We start from the raw sequence: 16,758 nt of genomic DNA, 5'->3' as shown, positions 1-16,758 counted from the left end.
ATATTGTGTGTATGAGTCAAAACCCCAATGATGGGACATTACAAGAGAGCTTGCGAAGGTGAGTCCTTTCAAAAAATTCTTTAGGTGAAAAGATACTTTCGAGTCCCACCAGTACAATGAGAGGGCTCAGAGAATGTCCTTAATATAAGTCTTTTGCTCATGTTAATGATTTCATTCACGAAAAATATTATTTTTACTTACAAATGACTACCTTGATTATAGGATTTACTTGTTAAACTTGCGAAGGTGAGTCTCTCAAGTACTTCCTTAAGTGAGAAATACTCTCGGATCTCACCAGTATGATAGGCGAATTTGAGAAACTTCCTCAACAAAAGGTTTTCGTTTGTCATTATTTAGATTTTATGCCATATATTTCATAATTGCATCATGTGCACGTCACACCAGTAAAACCAAATAAAATATTTTAATTTGGTAATAAAATAGAGACTAAAATAAATAAGCAATAACTAGGGAAACATAAGAATAAAATCAATTATTTAGGTTATCATAGGATAACATATGATTAAATGGTATTGTTTATGGAACGGGTGTCACAGGGGTGCTAATCCTTCCCTATGCATAACCATACTTCTGAACCCACTCTAAAGCCCGTAAACCAGTTTATCGTTTTTTCGACGGACCTAAAGTCTTTAAGACCTTGTCGATTAGAGTAAAGTTAATAGGTGACCAATCACACCTAGATGAAAAAGGATTGGTGGCGACTCCTAGTGTTCCATGTCTAGTGGTCGAGTTCCCGAACCTGCACGTTACGACAAATGGTACTAACAATCTCTTTCTAAATATAAAAAATAAGTGAATAATTAGCAAGAAAATCATTTTCTATCTTATTATGCAACTTCGTCTTTATAATTTTCTAACTAAAAATGCACGTTCTGTAGTTGTTATAGAAACTAGAAGAGTTAAGATAAGTCAAACTAAACAATCTAAGAATGGATATACAATTGATTTTTCTATTTTTGACATTAACTGGCATAGCTTTGAGGGAGTTGAAACACTTTGCAAATATGGATCTTGCCTAATATCAAGTTCAAAATGGTCGAATTCATATTTCATATGCAATTAAATGATATAGGAGAAGATATACAGCTGATTTTTCTGCTTTTAACATTAACTAACATAGCTTTGAGAGAGTTGAAACACTTTGCAAATATGGATCTCTCTTAATATCAAGTTCAAAATACTATAATTCATGCTGCTTATGCAATTTTTCTTGATGAGTGAAGTCATCAAGATAGAACTTTTGAGCAAGCTTGCAGATGTCATCAATCTTGAATAATTAAATCCATTTTTAGGATCAAAAGATGAGTTAAGGTAAAAAAAGAAAAGAAAAATAATTTCAAAATTTGAGGTCCAGAAAAAAAAGAAAAATAATTGTCATCAATCTTGAATAATTAAATCCATCTTTATGATCAAAAGATGACATAAGAAAAAAAAAGAAAAATAATTCAAAATTTGAGCTAAGAAAAAAAGGGAAAAAAATCTGTAATCTCTGGGATGAAAATCTTAATGCTATGCATGAGGTTGGTCGTGTTAGAGCAATAAAAATACTCACTTGAAAAAGAGAAATATGCTTAGAAAGTTGTGCTGAAACTTATTTTTCTCTAGAAAAAACCTAGGATATTTGGAACAACTTCTCAATCGATTCCAAGGCTTTAATTAATTCAGTGAAATATGTGCGTAATTTGACTGCAAAAGATCGCTTTCTTGAAGGAAGTGACATGCAAAACCAATTTGAGAAATGTATCCAATTTGAAGGACAACAGTGCTCCTTAACTATCAAAACTTTTTTTTTTCCTTCTACATTGAGCATCAAGAGAGTTGAAGTATTAACATTGAAGATATATTGCGCTTAACAAAAGTTGAAGATGTACACACAAAGCAATAACCAGAGAGAGAGAATGCATGGACTCATACTTAAGATAGTTGAAGATATATATCATGTTGAAAATACATACCATAATCTCAAAAAGGTCACATGAAAATCATCTATAAAATAAATAGGATAAGAATAATACAACTGAAATTATTGACTAACAATCTAATAATCTGAAAAAAGAAAAGGAAATCATCTCAAGGGTCGAACAAAAGCTGTGAGAATATATACAAAAGAAAGTTCACGACAATATATAAAATGATAGAACCCGTACCACACAAGGCTTGAAATATCTCCTTGTCAGAATCCTATTTTTGCCAATGTCTTATTGGATGATTTGGCTTCCCTTGGGAGTATTGTCCTTAACTGGAACACATCCAACCTGGGAAATTTTTTAACCTTGTCAAAGCTAAACCTTACATCTTGTTAAAAGGAAAAATGGTAATGGTAATTAAATACTGTTATGCTTTTAGAAGTACTAAAACTCACCTGAGAGCATTAATTATGTCCTTCTAACATATTTTTGCTGAACTCTTTTGGTCATCTTAATGAACCACGACGGTTTTCCAGTTGTGAACACGATGTATCCCATACTCAATCCAAATACTAGCCCACATCCATACCCCATCAATATAGAAAATCTCCAGTTCAATTCTTTTGTTGTATCATCATCATCATCATCAAATATTGTTGGAGGTGGTTCCAAACCCTGATCGTTTCCACAGCTTTTTGATAATGGGAGTCCACATAAACCCAAGTTCCCAATGTAGCTATCATTTGTGAAAGTATCAAATTGTTTGCCTCTAGGAATGGATCCGATGAAATTATTCCAAGAAAGGTTTAATACCGCTAAGAATCCAAGATTGTTTAACTGAACTGGAATTCTTCCGTCAAGCTTGTTTGATGAGAGATCTAATGATTCAACCTTAGACAAATTACTTAAGGATGACGGGATAGGACCTGTGAAACTATTGTGAGAAAGGTTGAGGACTATAAGTGATTGAAGTTTTCCAATTATTTCAGGAATATGTCCACTGAATTGATTATTTGAGAAGTCAACAACCATCAAAGAGGTTAAGATTCTCGCGTACTCTATCTCCAACCCTTTTATTGTAATATAGAAAGATTCATCATAATACACAGAGAAACCGTCAGTGCTACCAGTTCTCATGAACTCTACTTCACCTTTCTTTTCATACCCATTGCTTGTAGCATTCAAACTTTCTAAAAGTTTTGGTGGTAAGCAACCGCTGAACTCATTGTGAGAGAGATCAATGATCCGCAAATGAGAGAAGGAAGATGCAACTTCAGAATTGACAATGTGACCATGGAATCTATTGAATCTTAAGCCGAGAACTTGTAGATTCAATTTACCTAACCAACTAGGAAAGGTGCCACTTAAGTTGTTGTTCCCCAAATCTAGAAGTGCCAAGTCCTTGCAGTTAACCAAGGATTGTGGTATTGGCCCTTCAAGCTGGTTGTTGTTGATGCGAAAACTTATCAACGAACAACTTTTAGGAAACAAAGTTCTTGATAATTTTCCATGAAAGTTATTCATAAATAGATTCATCTGTAAAAGAGAGGAAGTTAAATTTCCAAAACATTCTGGAATAATTCCGCCCAAATTATTCATAGCTAAGTCGAGAAATTGAAGGGAGCTCAAATTGCATATTGAGGAAGGGAATTCTCCAACTAACTGATTCTCTGATGCGCGGAACCAAAGTAATGAAGGTGGTAGAGTTGGAAGCGGTCCTTGAAGAAAATATGAACAAAGGTTAAGAGATTGAATATTTTTTGGAAGAAGTCGTTTTATAAAAATACAAAAAATGATACTTCCTTTTGCTCAATTGGAACTTACTTTAACATCACTCCCCAATCATAAGTTGAATAAGAACATTCTAATGAAACGAGTACAAACTATGAAAACCAATTCTTCATTATTATTTTTTTTTTTTTGGCTTTTTAAGTCAACATCCACTCTTATTCCATCTAACAAAAGGAAACCCTCAAATAAGAAATTACTAGTATTCTACATAGACACAAATAATTTGCTCTAACTAAATGATTTCTGATGCGCACATAGAGTTAAAGAAAATCATACACTCTCTGATGTGTCATTGTTTTTTTTTTCTTTTGTTTAATCGTTGATATATAATTATAATAATCTTTTTATTGTATCGTTTTCTACTTTGTAACCGAGAATGAAAATATTACAAATACTTAAAACAGGATTGCATATATATATATATATATATATATATATATATATATATATATATATATATGTGTGTGCAGAAATAGGATAAAAAGGAAAAGAAAGATGATACCTGTGAAATGGTTAGACTGTATGTGAAAGGCTCCAAGAGAAGTCAAGCCTCTAGTAGTTGATGGAATTACACCTGAAAATGAAATTCTCCCCTTAAAATTTTACTACAAATAAAGCCTTTTTTTCTTTCCTGAGCACTAAGTTACTATTTTATTCAACTTTTAGTTTTTTAAAAAAAGATTATGCACAATATATTTAATTTTTTAAGATGACAAAACGGGTGGTTCTATTTTTATATAGATTAATTATATTATAAGTAGTACTAACTTTTCATTATATATTTTAAATTAATTATTTTGTTTTATAAAAAATTGTGGAAGAGGGGAAATGTGGTGAGAGGAAGAATGGACTGTTTTTAAAGAAGGAGGGTGATAGCATCTAAGGGAGTGGTGCGATGGATCCCTGATGGATGGCTCGACATAAGGTCTTGGATGATGCTGGAAGAGACATCTTGCATATTATGAGAGAAAGGGATAATGAGAACAGTTGAGTTCTCATATTCATACCTTTTGATTGTGTAATATTTTCGTGTGATCTTCATTGTCCTGGAAAATGCTTTAGGGAATGGTTTGTGTACAGTTTTGTGAGCCATTCCAAGTTAAGTGACTGAGGTTAGGAATGTAAAGGCAGTGGATTAACAAAGTCTAATAAGGAAGGAATTTTTGTAACAATGAGGTTTAAGTGGTGTTGCAGTTCTTTTGTAAGTGGCACGCTGATGCAATTGTACAGTGTTCCATACCGAGTAGCCAGGGTCCATATGCCATCAGAAGTCTCCAAGCCCCCTTGGCTAGAGACTTTAGATGGCACAATGGCTGCGGTTCTTAATAAAAATACTTAGGCTTTTCAAAAAAAAACATTGATACAAGTATTTTGGAGGGTATAAGTAATTGGATATCAAATTGTCTAAATCTGATAAATTCTACAATAATTAAGAAAGTCAGCTTTTTCACGAATTCTATCAGCCATATTTATACTAAATTTGGAATTTAAATTTTTTACTTTTAATTTAAGTTTTCAAGTTCAACCAAAGTAAAAATTGAAATCCAAATTTGAACTCATGTATAAAAAAAATGACAGCTAATCATTTCAATTTGTCTAAAAAGAAGGCCCATAATTAGCGTACCTGTTAGGTTGTTCATGTCGAGATGCAAGTGGATTAATTTAGTCAAATTCCCAATTTCTTGAGGCAAACTTCCCTCCAAGTCATTCCAACCTAAAGATAAAAATTCTAACTCTTGGCACTTGAATATATTGGTTGGAATTCTACCAAATAGATTGTTGTTATGAAAATCCAAACTTTGCAATTTCGAAAGGTGATCAAACATAGTCGATGGAAGATGACCTACAATGAGATTATTATTGTTTGAAATCAATATTTGCTATAAAAAAATATTGATGATGGAGAAAGATATGCAACCTGAAAACAAATTATCTCCCAAACACAACCATTTCAAGTCAGAAACATTTCCAATTGCTATAGGAATCTGCACTTTTAAATCATTGTCATATAGGAGCAAATCCTCAAAGTTTGACAAATTAAGAACACGAAGAAGACTAGATAACATCATAGATGTTGTTACCGTATAGAAACAAGCTCTGAAGTTGAGTGAAGGAATCAAACAATGATGGGAATTTTCCCCACCAAAACTGTTGTTACCAAAGTTTATATATTTCAACCAAGACAAACTAGTCAGCTCCATGGGCAATGAGCCATGAAAATTATTAAATCGGATGTTATGTTGAGCAAGAAAAGTTAGATTTCTAAGTGAGGTGGGATAGTGCCTATAAGAACCATGTTAGAAAGATCAAGAGCGATGACTATTTAAGGATAAATCTTTTAAATGAAATTTTTAACGAGGGGTACAAGTGTTAACTTTTTATAAAAGTTTTTTAGAGTAAAAATAATTATGGGATCTTACCATAAGTATTGTCATAAATTATTTTTACAGAAAAGATCTATTTTTATATAATTATCACAAACATAAAAAACAATAAATCATGCAATAGAATATGATGAAATAGTAAAATAGATTTTAATAAATAGAAAAAATTTATAATTATTTAAGGAAAATTATTTTAAATGAAATTTTTAAGGAAGGTTATAAGTGGTAACTATTTTACATATTTCAAAGTAAAAATAATTATGGGGCCTTGCCATATGTGTTGGAGGGTAATTTCATATATTAATCTTACAAAAAAAGGTTCATTTTTTAAATAGTTATTACAAATATGAAATATTAATAAACAAAATGTTTTGTAAATTAGGAATAGAGCCATAACATTCATGTGTGTGTCAATTTAATAGAAACACATATAAATAAAAATTCTCCAATGATGGAATTTTTGAGAAGGTTATAAGTGATAGCTTCTTGAAATTTCTAGGTAAGATATTTTTCTTGAATTTTGTCTAAGTGTTGGGGTCTTCAACGAAAATTCAAATACCAAAGAGTTTTATTTATTTACAAAATGATAAAATAAAATAAATTAACAAAGACAATAAAAATAACAAAATAGGTGAAGAAAATAAAATTAAATGTTGAATTAAACAGGCTAAAAAGACAACCTATGATTAATTAGCTACCAATTAAATAAATGTTGTGAAGGTGCTAATATCTTCCTCATATGTAATACTTTTGAAACTGGTTTGCTTCGTAAACTGGAATCTATTCTTTTTAATGAACCTAAGTTAAGCCTAAGATTTCATTAGAAAAAATAGATTCAACTAGGTGATCAATCGCACCTAAATAAAAAAAAAATGATGGTGATTCTTTTTTACATCAAATAGCTAAGTTTTAGGAATTCCACATTATGCCAATATTCGTTAACCGACACAAACATTAAAACTTAAAACTTTTATATTTGAATCTTAAGATATGTAGAGGACTACCTCTATTTGTATAACTCAAAAGTTTATGGACAAACAAAAAAGTAGAAAAAAATTATTAATATTGTCATAACGTGTGGGTCCGAAAACCTAAACACTCAACTTGTAATGGAGTCGTCATCAATTTTTTTTTATTTAGGTATGATTGGCCACAATCTACTAACATAACAAAGAGAGAGAGAAATAATAAAGAAAGATAAAAGCAATAGCAATAATATAACCAAAGGAATTCAAACAGCAATTCAAGACACGCATATTATGAAAGTATAGAAGCAAAAAAAAAAAAAAAAAGAACATGATTTTTATGTTCTTTGGCTTCCTTCTTATACATAAAAGCTTTAGCCAGATACTATAAATTCTATAATTAAAAAAATTCTATAACTTCTAATTTCTTTCTTTCTATTTTTCTTCTATAATTTTTCCTCAGAATAGTGGAATGAAGAAATATTGTAGAGGCCAAAAGAAGCAAATCCAATGGAATAGAGTAGTGTTCCCACTTCAATATTAACAAAAGACAAACATCCATAAGCTGAAAACCCAAAATTATGACCATGGATAGATCCAAACTATAATCTTAACACATCACTATCCATATATTACAAATCATAAGTTGAATCAGAAAATTATAATGGAACTTAATAATATGCAAGCACAAACTATGGAAAAAAGATTACTCCATTAATTTGTCATGAATTATTTGTCATTATTTAACTTCCAGAAAAATTGACAAAAAAAATATTGAAATATTAAAATTTTAATTTTTTTATAAAATTGATGTATTATGATTTTTAATGTCAAGTTTTTTTTAAAAATATCATGAAAATATAGTTCTTTATCAATTAGTCTTAACATTTACATTTTTAAATGTTTTAAATTTAGGTTCTTTCTCATTTTTATGAATATCTAAAATTTTTAATTTTTCTGTATTAGATGTAGATTTTCATTTTTCTTTTACATTGTGGTATTAAAAATCAATTAATAAAAAATCTTAAAGTGGAAAACCTTTTTCTTTAATTATGTGTCAAAGCATTGCATTAATTAATACTTTTAACAATTAAAGAAGTATAATGTATAATTTTCATCTCAAATACTTAAAAAGGATTGCAGATTGATATGCAAATTACAATTGAAAAGGAGAAGAAAGATGATATTATACCTGTCAAGTGGTTACCCCAAAACTCAAGGTGCTTAATAGAAGTCAAGTTTCCAACAGTTGATGGAATTTCACCTGAAACATAAAATTCAGTCCCTCAAACTAGGTTAAAATTTTACCTTGCATTTTCTTCTATGAGCACTAAGCATCTATTTTATTTATCTTTATTTTTCAAAAAAACAAAATTATTCAAATTCCCGATTTCTTAAGGCAAACTTCCCTCCAAGGCATTGATTTCTAACTCTTGACTTTTGAATAAATTGGTCAAAATTCTACCAGAAAGATGGTTGGATCTTAATTAAACTTAGAGGAAGCTGATCAAATATAGCTGATGGAAGTTGATCTACAATGACATTATTAGTGTTGAAATCAATATTTACGATAAAGAAATATTGATTATGGAGAAAGATATGCAACCTGAAAACAGATTATCTCCCAAATGAAATAATTTCAACTTAGAAAGATTTCTGATTGCTATAGGAATTTACCCTTTCATATCATTACCATCAACATCTCAGTGTTTGACCAAGAGCCCAAAGAAGACAGGATAACACCAGAAAAGTGATTACTGTACAAAGAATAGTAGTGTCAAAAGAAGAAGAAAAAAGAAGAAATTGCTCAAGTTGCGCTGAAGGAAGAATGGTAGTGTCAAAAGAAGGTCGATGTTGGTGCTGTAAGGGTGTCGGAGGGAAGCTGATGGTGACAATGGTGCAATAATTGTTATTCCTGAAAGTTGTCTAAGGCTTGAGGAATCAGAAGACATTGAGATTAATAACTCAGGTGAGGAGTCCAGATTATTGACTACCGAGCACTCTAATAAGGAGACGGTCGAGGAGTCAACTGAGGTTCATGATGTGTTAGCGGGTTCAAATGATACGAGAAATATTGATAATGAGGCATTAGCTTCAGTTGAAGGATCCTTCCAAGAAGCTGATTTGGTGGATGTTCTATTAACTGAACAAGAAGAACGATTAATGGATGCTGGTGGATTTGGTTTATTTATGTCTCCTGTTGCAGAAAGGTTGGGTAAAAACTTTAAGTCTCCTTCGTCTGGTTTTAGAAAAAATACAGGCCTTAGTGTTCGCATAGGATCTGGTGTGAGGAAGAGAAGGAAAATCAGAAGAAATCTCAGGGATATTATGTCAGGTAGGAATTCATATGACTCCCTTTCCGACAGCGACATATTGAGAAGAAACATGATTATTATTCAAGAACCTGAAACAACCTGGAATGTGTCATCTCGATTGGGATTTGTTTTTGAAACCAATAGAGGTGAAGTGGTCTGTGAGTTTTCTAGATTGGAGGAGGAAAATAGGGCGAAAGCAGCACAATAACTTCTTGTGAGTTTTGTGTGTTCTATTGTGATTAAGATTTTTGTAACTTGGAACGTAACAGGTTTAGGCAGAGGAGAGAAGAAGCGAGCAGTTAGAAGACTTGGTAGGACAAAACCGGATGTTGTTTTTTTACAAGAGTCGAAGTTGAGTAGAAAGTTTAGTAGATATATCAAGTTCTTAGTGGGGGCTCAAGACTTTAAATTCAAACAATCAGAGGTGGTTGGAGAGAAGCTTTTTTGAGTTAGATTCAAGTATAGTGGAAAGGCACTACATCCTGTTAGTGGATCGTATCAGAAAAGGGGATTGAAATTGTGGTTTGGGCAACATTTATGATCGAAATGAGGTTGAGGCCAGAAGTGAGCTACGGCTTGATTTGATTGATAAATCAAGGGATCTAAGTGTTAAGTGGTGCATTGGAGGTGACTTCAATGCGGTTATGAACAGTAGGGAGCGTAGTAGTGGTTTGGATGATGATAGGAGCTCTGTGGACTTTGTTGGCTTAATTAACGCCATTCAAATGATCAATATGCCTATGGTAGGGGGCAAATTCACTCGGGGGAAGAATTAGAGGGAGTTCATCCTTCAGCTGAATTGACAGATTTCTGGTGAATCCTATTTTCTTTGATTGGCAAGATAACATGATTCAAAATGCCTTCCAAGATCTTTATCAAATCGCAATCCAATGTGATCTAGTGGAGAGGTGCTTAATTGGGGTCTGAAACCATTCAAAATATTTAACCACTTGTTGGATAATGGAGAGTTCCAAAAAATATTTGAGTTTGCTTAGTAGAATAGTGATTCAGGGGAGTCGAGCAATAGCGGAATTTGGCACAGATTGAGAGCCATGAAGCCTAAAATTAAGGAATGGCATAACAACCTGAAGAGATCGAGAAGCTTGGATTGTCCATTCATGAGAAAACAATGGCTACTCAAGATGGGGGTGAGGATATTGAAATAAGGAATGAATTAGTAATGATGAAATCTAGACCGTCGGAGCTTTGTAAGGCTGAAGAAAGATCGTAGTAGCAGAAATCTCGAATTAGGTGGTTCTTGGGAGGAGATCATAATACTAAATTTTTCATGCAGTAGCTTCTGGAAGAAGGGTTAACTCTATTAATAGTTTAATAATCCAGGGAAGGTTAGTGGACAACCCTGGTATGATTAAAGAAGAGGTTGCGAATTTTTATGAAAATCTTTATAGTGGGAAAAGCGTTGCTAAACTCAAGGAGTTGCACTGCAGCTTTAAGACTTTGTACAAAAATTCAACAAATCAGTTGGAAAAACCATTTTCCATGGAGGAGGTTTAGGAACCGATTGAGAGTTGTTGTGATAGTAATAAAGTTACAGGACCAGACGAGTATAATTTGAACTTCTTCAAGAAGCAAAGGAGATGGATTAAAGACGGTGTGATGTAGCTTGTAGGTAACTTTTCTGTTACAGGGTTTATGGATCAGAAGATCAATGCTTCCTTCGTTACTCTCATTTCTAAGGTATGTGATCTTGAAGGACTGAAGGACTTTTATCCGGTTAGTTTGGTTAGTAGTTTGTACAAGATTATGGCAAAGGTTTTGGCTAATTACATGAGGAGGGTGGTTAAGGAGGTGGTTGGTAATAACCAATTTGCATTCATAAAGGGTAGACAGATTCTTGATTGCTCCTTGATCACAAATGAAGTTGTGGATAATATGCGAAAATATGGTAATCGTGGTTTAATACTTAAAGTTGATTTTGAAACGGCTTTGAACAGTGTTAATTGGGGGTGTATGGATCTTGTTATAAAGAAAAGGTAATTTGGTGATAGATGGAGGAATTGGATATCAGTTTTTGCGTTTCTTGTATTGTTGTCTCGATTCTTGTTAATGGCATTCCTACTCGCCAATTTAAGATGTATAGAGAATTGAGACAGGGTTGCTCAGTTTCTCCTTTTCTCTTTAATTTAGTGGTTGAGGATTTTGGGATTTTAATGTATAAGGCGGTTGACCTCAGACTGTTCAGAGGTGCTGTTATTGGGAGAAATGGTTTCATAGTTACGCATCTACAATATGTTGATGACACACTTGTTCTCTGTAAACCTGATTTCAAGGATCTTACTAAAATCAAAAGGGTGTTAAGATGTTTTGGAGCTGTGGCAGGTCCGAAAATCAATTTTCAGAAAAGCGTTCTTTATGGAATGGGCGTGGATTAGAGCACTCTAAATTCTTGGGCCAACTACGTGCTTGGGCCTCCTATTGGGTTCTAGGGCTCATTCAGTTAATTTTTGGTGTCTGTTGTTGGAGTGTTTTGAAGCCAAGTTAGCAAGCTGGAAATCGAAGCTACTCTCTATTGGTGGTCGTACTACTTTAATCAGAGTTGCTCCATCTGGTCTCCATGTTGACTAAATGTCTTTGTTCCAAATGCCAATCTTGGTTAGAAATGAGTTAGACAAAACTCAGAGGTGCTTTTTATAGGGTGAGTCAAACGAGAAAAGGAAATTACATCTTATTAATTGGGAGAGAATTTGTAAACCAAGGAATTGCAGTGGTGTGGGTATTACTGATCTTATTCTTAAAAACAGAGCTTTACTTCATATATGGGTATGGACATACTTCTCTATTAGCCAAAAAACAAAAGTCTAATAAACTTGTCATGAATGCTTGCTTCGTTCCAGTTTTTACACTTGTGTAACTTGCCAAGAAAAACAAGCTCTAAGCTAGTGGAAGTCATATTTTTTCTAATGTTAAGACAGTACGAAGGGCAGGAGCTAAGAAATTGGAATTTATTTCTCCATAGTCAAAAGTATCCCACACCATTAGAAACCTGCTAAGTCTAGAACACTTATATTCGTTTCAAGACTTTCTTTATCGAATAATTTTGTGAATTTTAAATCTTACTAGTGTTTGAGCCCGTTTCGTCGTATTGTCAATTTTTATATATCATTCATAAGATTTTTATTTACTTGTGTAATTAAACTGAAATCTTAAATATAAACTCACAAATAAAAATAAATTACCACTTAATTATTTTAATTTGTCTAAAAGAATGTCCATGGTAAGCATACCTGTTAAGTTGTTTGAACTGAAGAACAAGTTGTTTACTTTAGTCAAATTTCCGATTTCTTGAGGCACACTTCCCTCCAAGGCATTGTTAGATAAAATTAAATCTTCTAACTCTTGGCACTTGAATAAACTGGTTGGAATTTTACCTGAAACATTGTTCCATTCCGACATTAGAAATTGTAATTTAGGAAGGTGATCAAATAAAGCCAATGGAAGTTGACCTCCAATGAGATTATTAGTGTTGAAACCAATATTCACAATAAAGATATATTGAAGATCGAAAAAATATATGCAACCTGAAAGCTGATTCTGTCCCAAGTCCAACAATTTCAACTTAGAAAGATTTCCGATTGTTACAGGAATCTGCCCTTTCAAATCATTGTCATATAGGAACAACTCCTTAAGCTTTGACAAAGAACCCAAAGAAGATGGGATAATACCAGAGAAGTTGTTACTGTACAGAGACAATCTCTGTAGTTGAGTGAAGGAATCAAACCATGATGGGATTTCCCCAACGAAGTTGTTGTTACCGAAGTTTATATATTGCAAGGAAGACAAATTAGCCAACTGCATGGGTAACGAGCCTTGAAAATTGTTGTTTCGGATGTTAAGCTGAGTAAGAAAAGAGAGATTTCCCAAGTGAGGTGGGATGGTGCCTACAAGACCCATGTCAGAAAGATTAAGAGTGACGACCCTTTGATGATCGGATCTGCAAGTGACACCAATCCAATTGCAAACGGAGGTAGTAGTAGACCAGTTGGTTGCCAATATGTTTTGAGGGTCATGAGTGACATGGGCTTTTAGTGCAACAAGAGCCAATTGGTCAGTGGTGATATTGGGTGAATCTGCCGAGAAAGCAGCCACAAAGTTGAGTAACACCACAAGAGGGAGGAGGAAGCCAGTATTTTCCATACGGTTATATTTGTGGTTGAGACAAATTTAAAAAGAAACACCGGAGTTTATTGCATCATTGTGTTGGTTGATGCTCTCATTCTTTAAATATTAGCACACGCACGTTTCGAACTTGGTTGAAGGCTTGAAGCATTCTTTGCGAAGCTATGCGGTTGACTAGTTCTATAGATTTTTGCACCGTGAAAAGGCCCTGCAAATCAAAGAAAAGCAAAATGGACAAATGATCGTTTCAGGTAGGAAAAGCAAATGTTTGATTGTTAATGAAGCGTCGGTCTCCACACGTTATGGACACCAAATACATATTGAACAAGAAATCTGTAAAATGCTCCTGCAATTTCAAAAACTGTTCCAGTGTTCACACGTTTCTCTTAACTAAAAAACAAAGTATAATAAACTTGTCATAAATGCTTGTTCTGTTCCATTGTTGACGCCTCTGTATCGTGCCAAGAAAAACAAGCTCTAAGCTGTCCAATTCTAACAGAAGTCTAATTCCAAACGTTAAGGCATGACAGACACGGTCAGAGGGGCTGGAAACTAAGTCAAGAACGCTTATATTCGTTTCAAGTCTTTCTTTACATTTCTTGAAATTCTATCATTAATAAGATTTTCAGTTAATTGTATAATTAAAACGCATATGATGTAAACAAATATAGAGTTATACAATTTCTAAATTATTCAAAATTTAATTTCTTCTTAGTTTACCTTTCTTTGTATAGTCAATTACTTTCATTTTTATTCTTTTATATTCCTTTGTTTCAAATTAATCCATGTGTTGGAATAATTTTCTTAGGAATATTTTTTCGACAGTTTGGTGGAAGCTAATGAAAGCAGAGACCAGCTAGAAAATGAGTATATAAGAAAATAAGCAATAATAAAAAATTGTAACTTGTACAACGATTAGAGAGAAAATTGTTGATTATTCCCATTGTTAGCTGCAGTATGTGGACTTGGGAATTTTGCAAAGGATGGCTGGTAATTAAGCTTTTGAAAAATTCTTCCTGCCATCATTTAAAATGCGTTTACGTTTGAAGATGGGCAGAGACTAGAAGGTCTTCAGCCCGGTTGAATAGCCTCGTTCGAACTTTCATTTCGGTCGACGACTTGACTTTTGATCAAAAAGTCGATTGTAATTAATTTATTGTCAGCCATAAAAAATAAATAAAGATTTATTATTAGTTTCAATGGCAATACTTGAACGCACCTTTTCCTCAAGTCATGGGACCCTAATTTATTGGTCTCTTGAGAGAAAATTCTTTCAATAAACTTCACCTCAAATCAAGCATTTTTGTTTTTTCTACTCTTATTATAGACCTTCAGCACCCCCAACCAAAACTAACAAGTAATTACAAAATGACTAAACATTAACTTGATTTACTTGACACAGTATATAGTTGTAAGGTATAAGGTTCCTTTTCCTTTTCTTGTTTGGAATTAATGGGTAAAATTCACCAACATTTTTCTTCCTTAATTCCTAATTACAGGATGCAGTCGAACGTATTCTCTAGAGTCTAGACAGTGTATATAGGAGGATGGAATCAATAATTGATATTATTACCTTCCACACATTCTTTATTCCTTCTTAAATGCTTGATAGTAATATGCCCGCATTCAACATGGAGTACACAAGATTTTAATTTTTTTGGTGATGCTAGTCCTTCGGGGTAAACAAAAGAGAGAACGTATATACTTTTGTTTTTTTCTTCAGCAAATCTTTTTTTATGTCTTCAGTGGTGCATTACTCGATTTCCTTTATGTAATTTCAATGATTATGCCCATTTTCTCTCATCTTTGTTCTTGTTAAACAATAAAGGTAGATTTGAAATAGATCATATATAACAATATAAATGACTATATAAAATAAAAATTTTACACATTATTATATCCAAAATTAAATTCATAATTATACTATATCATACTTAACTTAATTATCACTGATTCATAATATTATATGTCATTTAAATATCCTCGGAAGAAATTCATCAAATGTACAAATAAAAAGTTTATCATTCAGCACAAAATTTAATTACAAATTAAAGAACGGTAATCCTATCAGAGATTAAGTGATAAACCCAATATTTACTAAAAGAAACTACTACCATTTCATCCTTCTGAAATGAAAATATGGAATTTGAATGTATCTTTCTTTTTTAGTTGAAGTGAATAATAATTATTTTTCATTTGAATGAACATGCTGATATATCTTTTTCCAATCAATTTCAATGCATGCAGCCAAAGAAATCAGTCATGTCTGGGATGAAAAACCCAACTGCCAAACTAATACTATGCATGAGGTCGGTCGTGTTAGAGCAGAAAGAAAGGCCTAACAAAACTGAAAAGAGTCAAGAAGAGAAATTAAACTATACTCAAAAACATTATTTTTTTTTTAGAAATAAATAAAAATTTTACACTTATGTCAAAATAACACATGGAATGAAATTTTCATATCGTTTAATAAAATTGAAGCACTAACTTTAAGAAGATCCTGGAGAAGTTTCGTACCAACAGGATATTAAAAAGTCACATTTACAAGAAAATTTATCAAATGATTGGATTAGTATTTAATTCATCTTTTTCTATTTGAATCAACTGTGCAGCAGATTTGTTATATATAGTCAACATCACCTTACGAAATCCCTCATCCCATGCTATCGACAAATTCCAATAAATAGTTCATAATTTTACTCTATATGTAGAACAGCTTTCAAGTTTGATCAAAAAACTGCATTTTCAATTTCCAAAGTGGTCACGAAAGACACCGCTCGCAGTCCACTGATGGCATGGAGTTAATCAGCAGGAAAAAGCAAGACCATTATATGTGTTACAGCTTGAAAATTTTGAATGACGTGCAAATTTTTACCTTTAATTGAGGCTCCAACACCTTGAAGATCAAAATATAGAAACAAAGAACCAGGGATTTTTCTCCATTTGCTAATTGATGGTTCTGTTGCTGAGTCTTCCTTGCCAAAAGCGTTGATCCAAACATCCAAATTTAGGCTAATTACCAGAAGAAAGCAACGGCCATGTAAGCCAATATTTCTTATAATTTGCAAAATTTATTTTCTTCAGTAATCTGTTAAGACAAGTTAATTTCTTAATTAACATTAATTCTCTGTTTTCTTTTTGTTTTTCCTACTTTGAGATTAGAATATGTGCAAAACCTCCAAGAAAGGAAACTAGTTCAGGGCATTCACCCCAAATCAAACAAGTGCCGTCGACCAGG

The 16,758-nt window shown here is 32.7% G+C and overlaps 1 protein-coding gene across 4 annotated transcripts; it reads right to left on the bottom strand.

Moving 5' to 3' along the window:
- Positions 1–476: 476 nt before the first annotated feature.
- On the bottom strand, positions 477–13,813 carry LOC18507034 (receptor-like protein 33). Of its 4 annotated transcripts, XR_016027600.1 has the most exons (8): positions 12,923–13,813; positions 12,629–12,772; positions 8,261–8,332; positions 5,344–5,562; positions 4,222–4,293; positions 2,384–3,646; positions 2,169–2,276; positions 477–760 (listed from the first exon to the last, which is right to left on the bottom strand). XR_016027600.1 is itself a non-coding variant. In XM_088808520.1 (7 exons), exons 1-6 carry the CDS (start codon positions 13,536–13,538, stop codon positions 2,397–2,399), a joined length of 2,373 nt encoding a protein of 790 aa, XP_088664646.1. In that variant the 5' UTR covers positions 13,539–13,813; the 3' UTR covers positions 1,982–2,276; positions 2,384–2,396. The 4 variants fall into 4 exon arrangements, 3 of the variants coding, with proteins under 3 accessions (XP_088664646.1, XP_088664647.1, XP_088664648.1); XM_088808520.1 differs by lacking the exon at positions 477–760 and having other exon boundaries at positions 1,982–2,276; XM_088808522.1 differs by lacking the exons at positions 477–760; positions 2,169–2,276 and having other exon boundaries at positions 3,362–3,464; positions 3,592–3,646.
- Between the last annotated feature and the right edge of the window lie 2,945 nt (positions 13,814–16,758).

Source organism: Theobroma cacao, chromosome 7 (assembly GCF_053813885.1).
Source record: "Theobroma cacao isolate CCN51 chromosome 7, ASM5381388v1, whole genome shotgun sequence".
Classification (NCBI taxonomy): Eukaryota; Viridiplantae; Streptophyta; class Magnoliopsida; order Malvales; family Malvaceae; genus Theobroma; species Theobroma cacao.
This window is presented reverse-complemented; position numbering and strand designations above follow the sequence as displayed.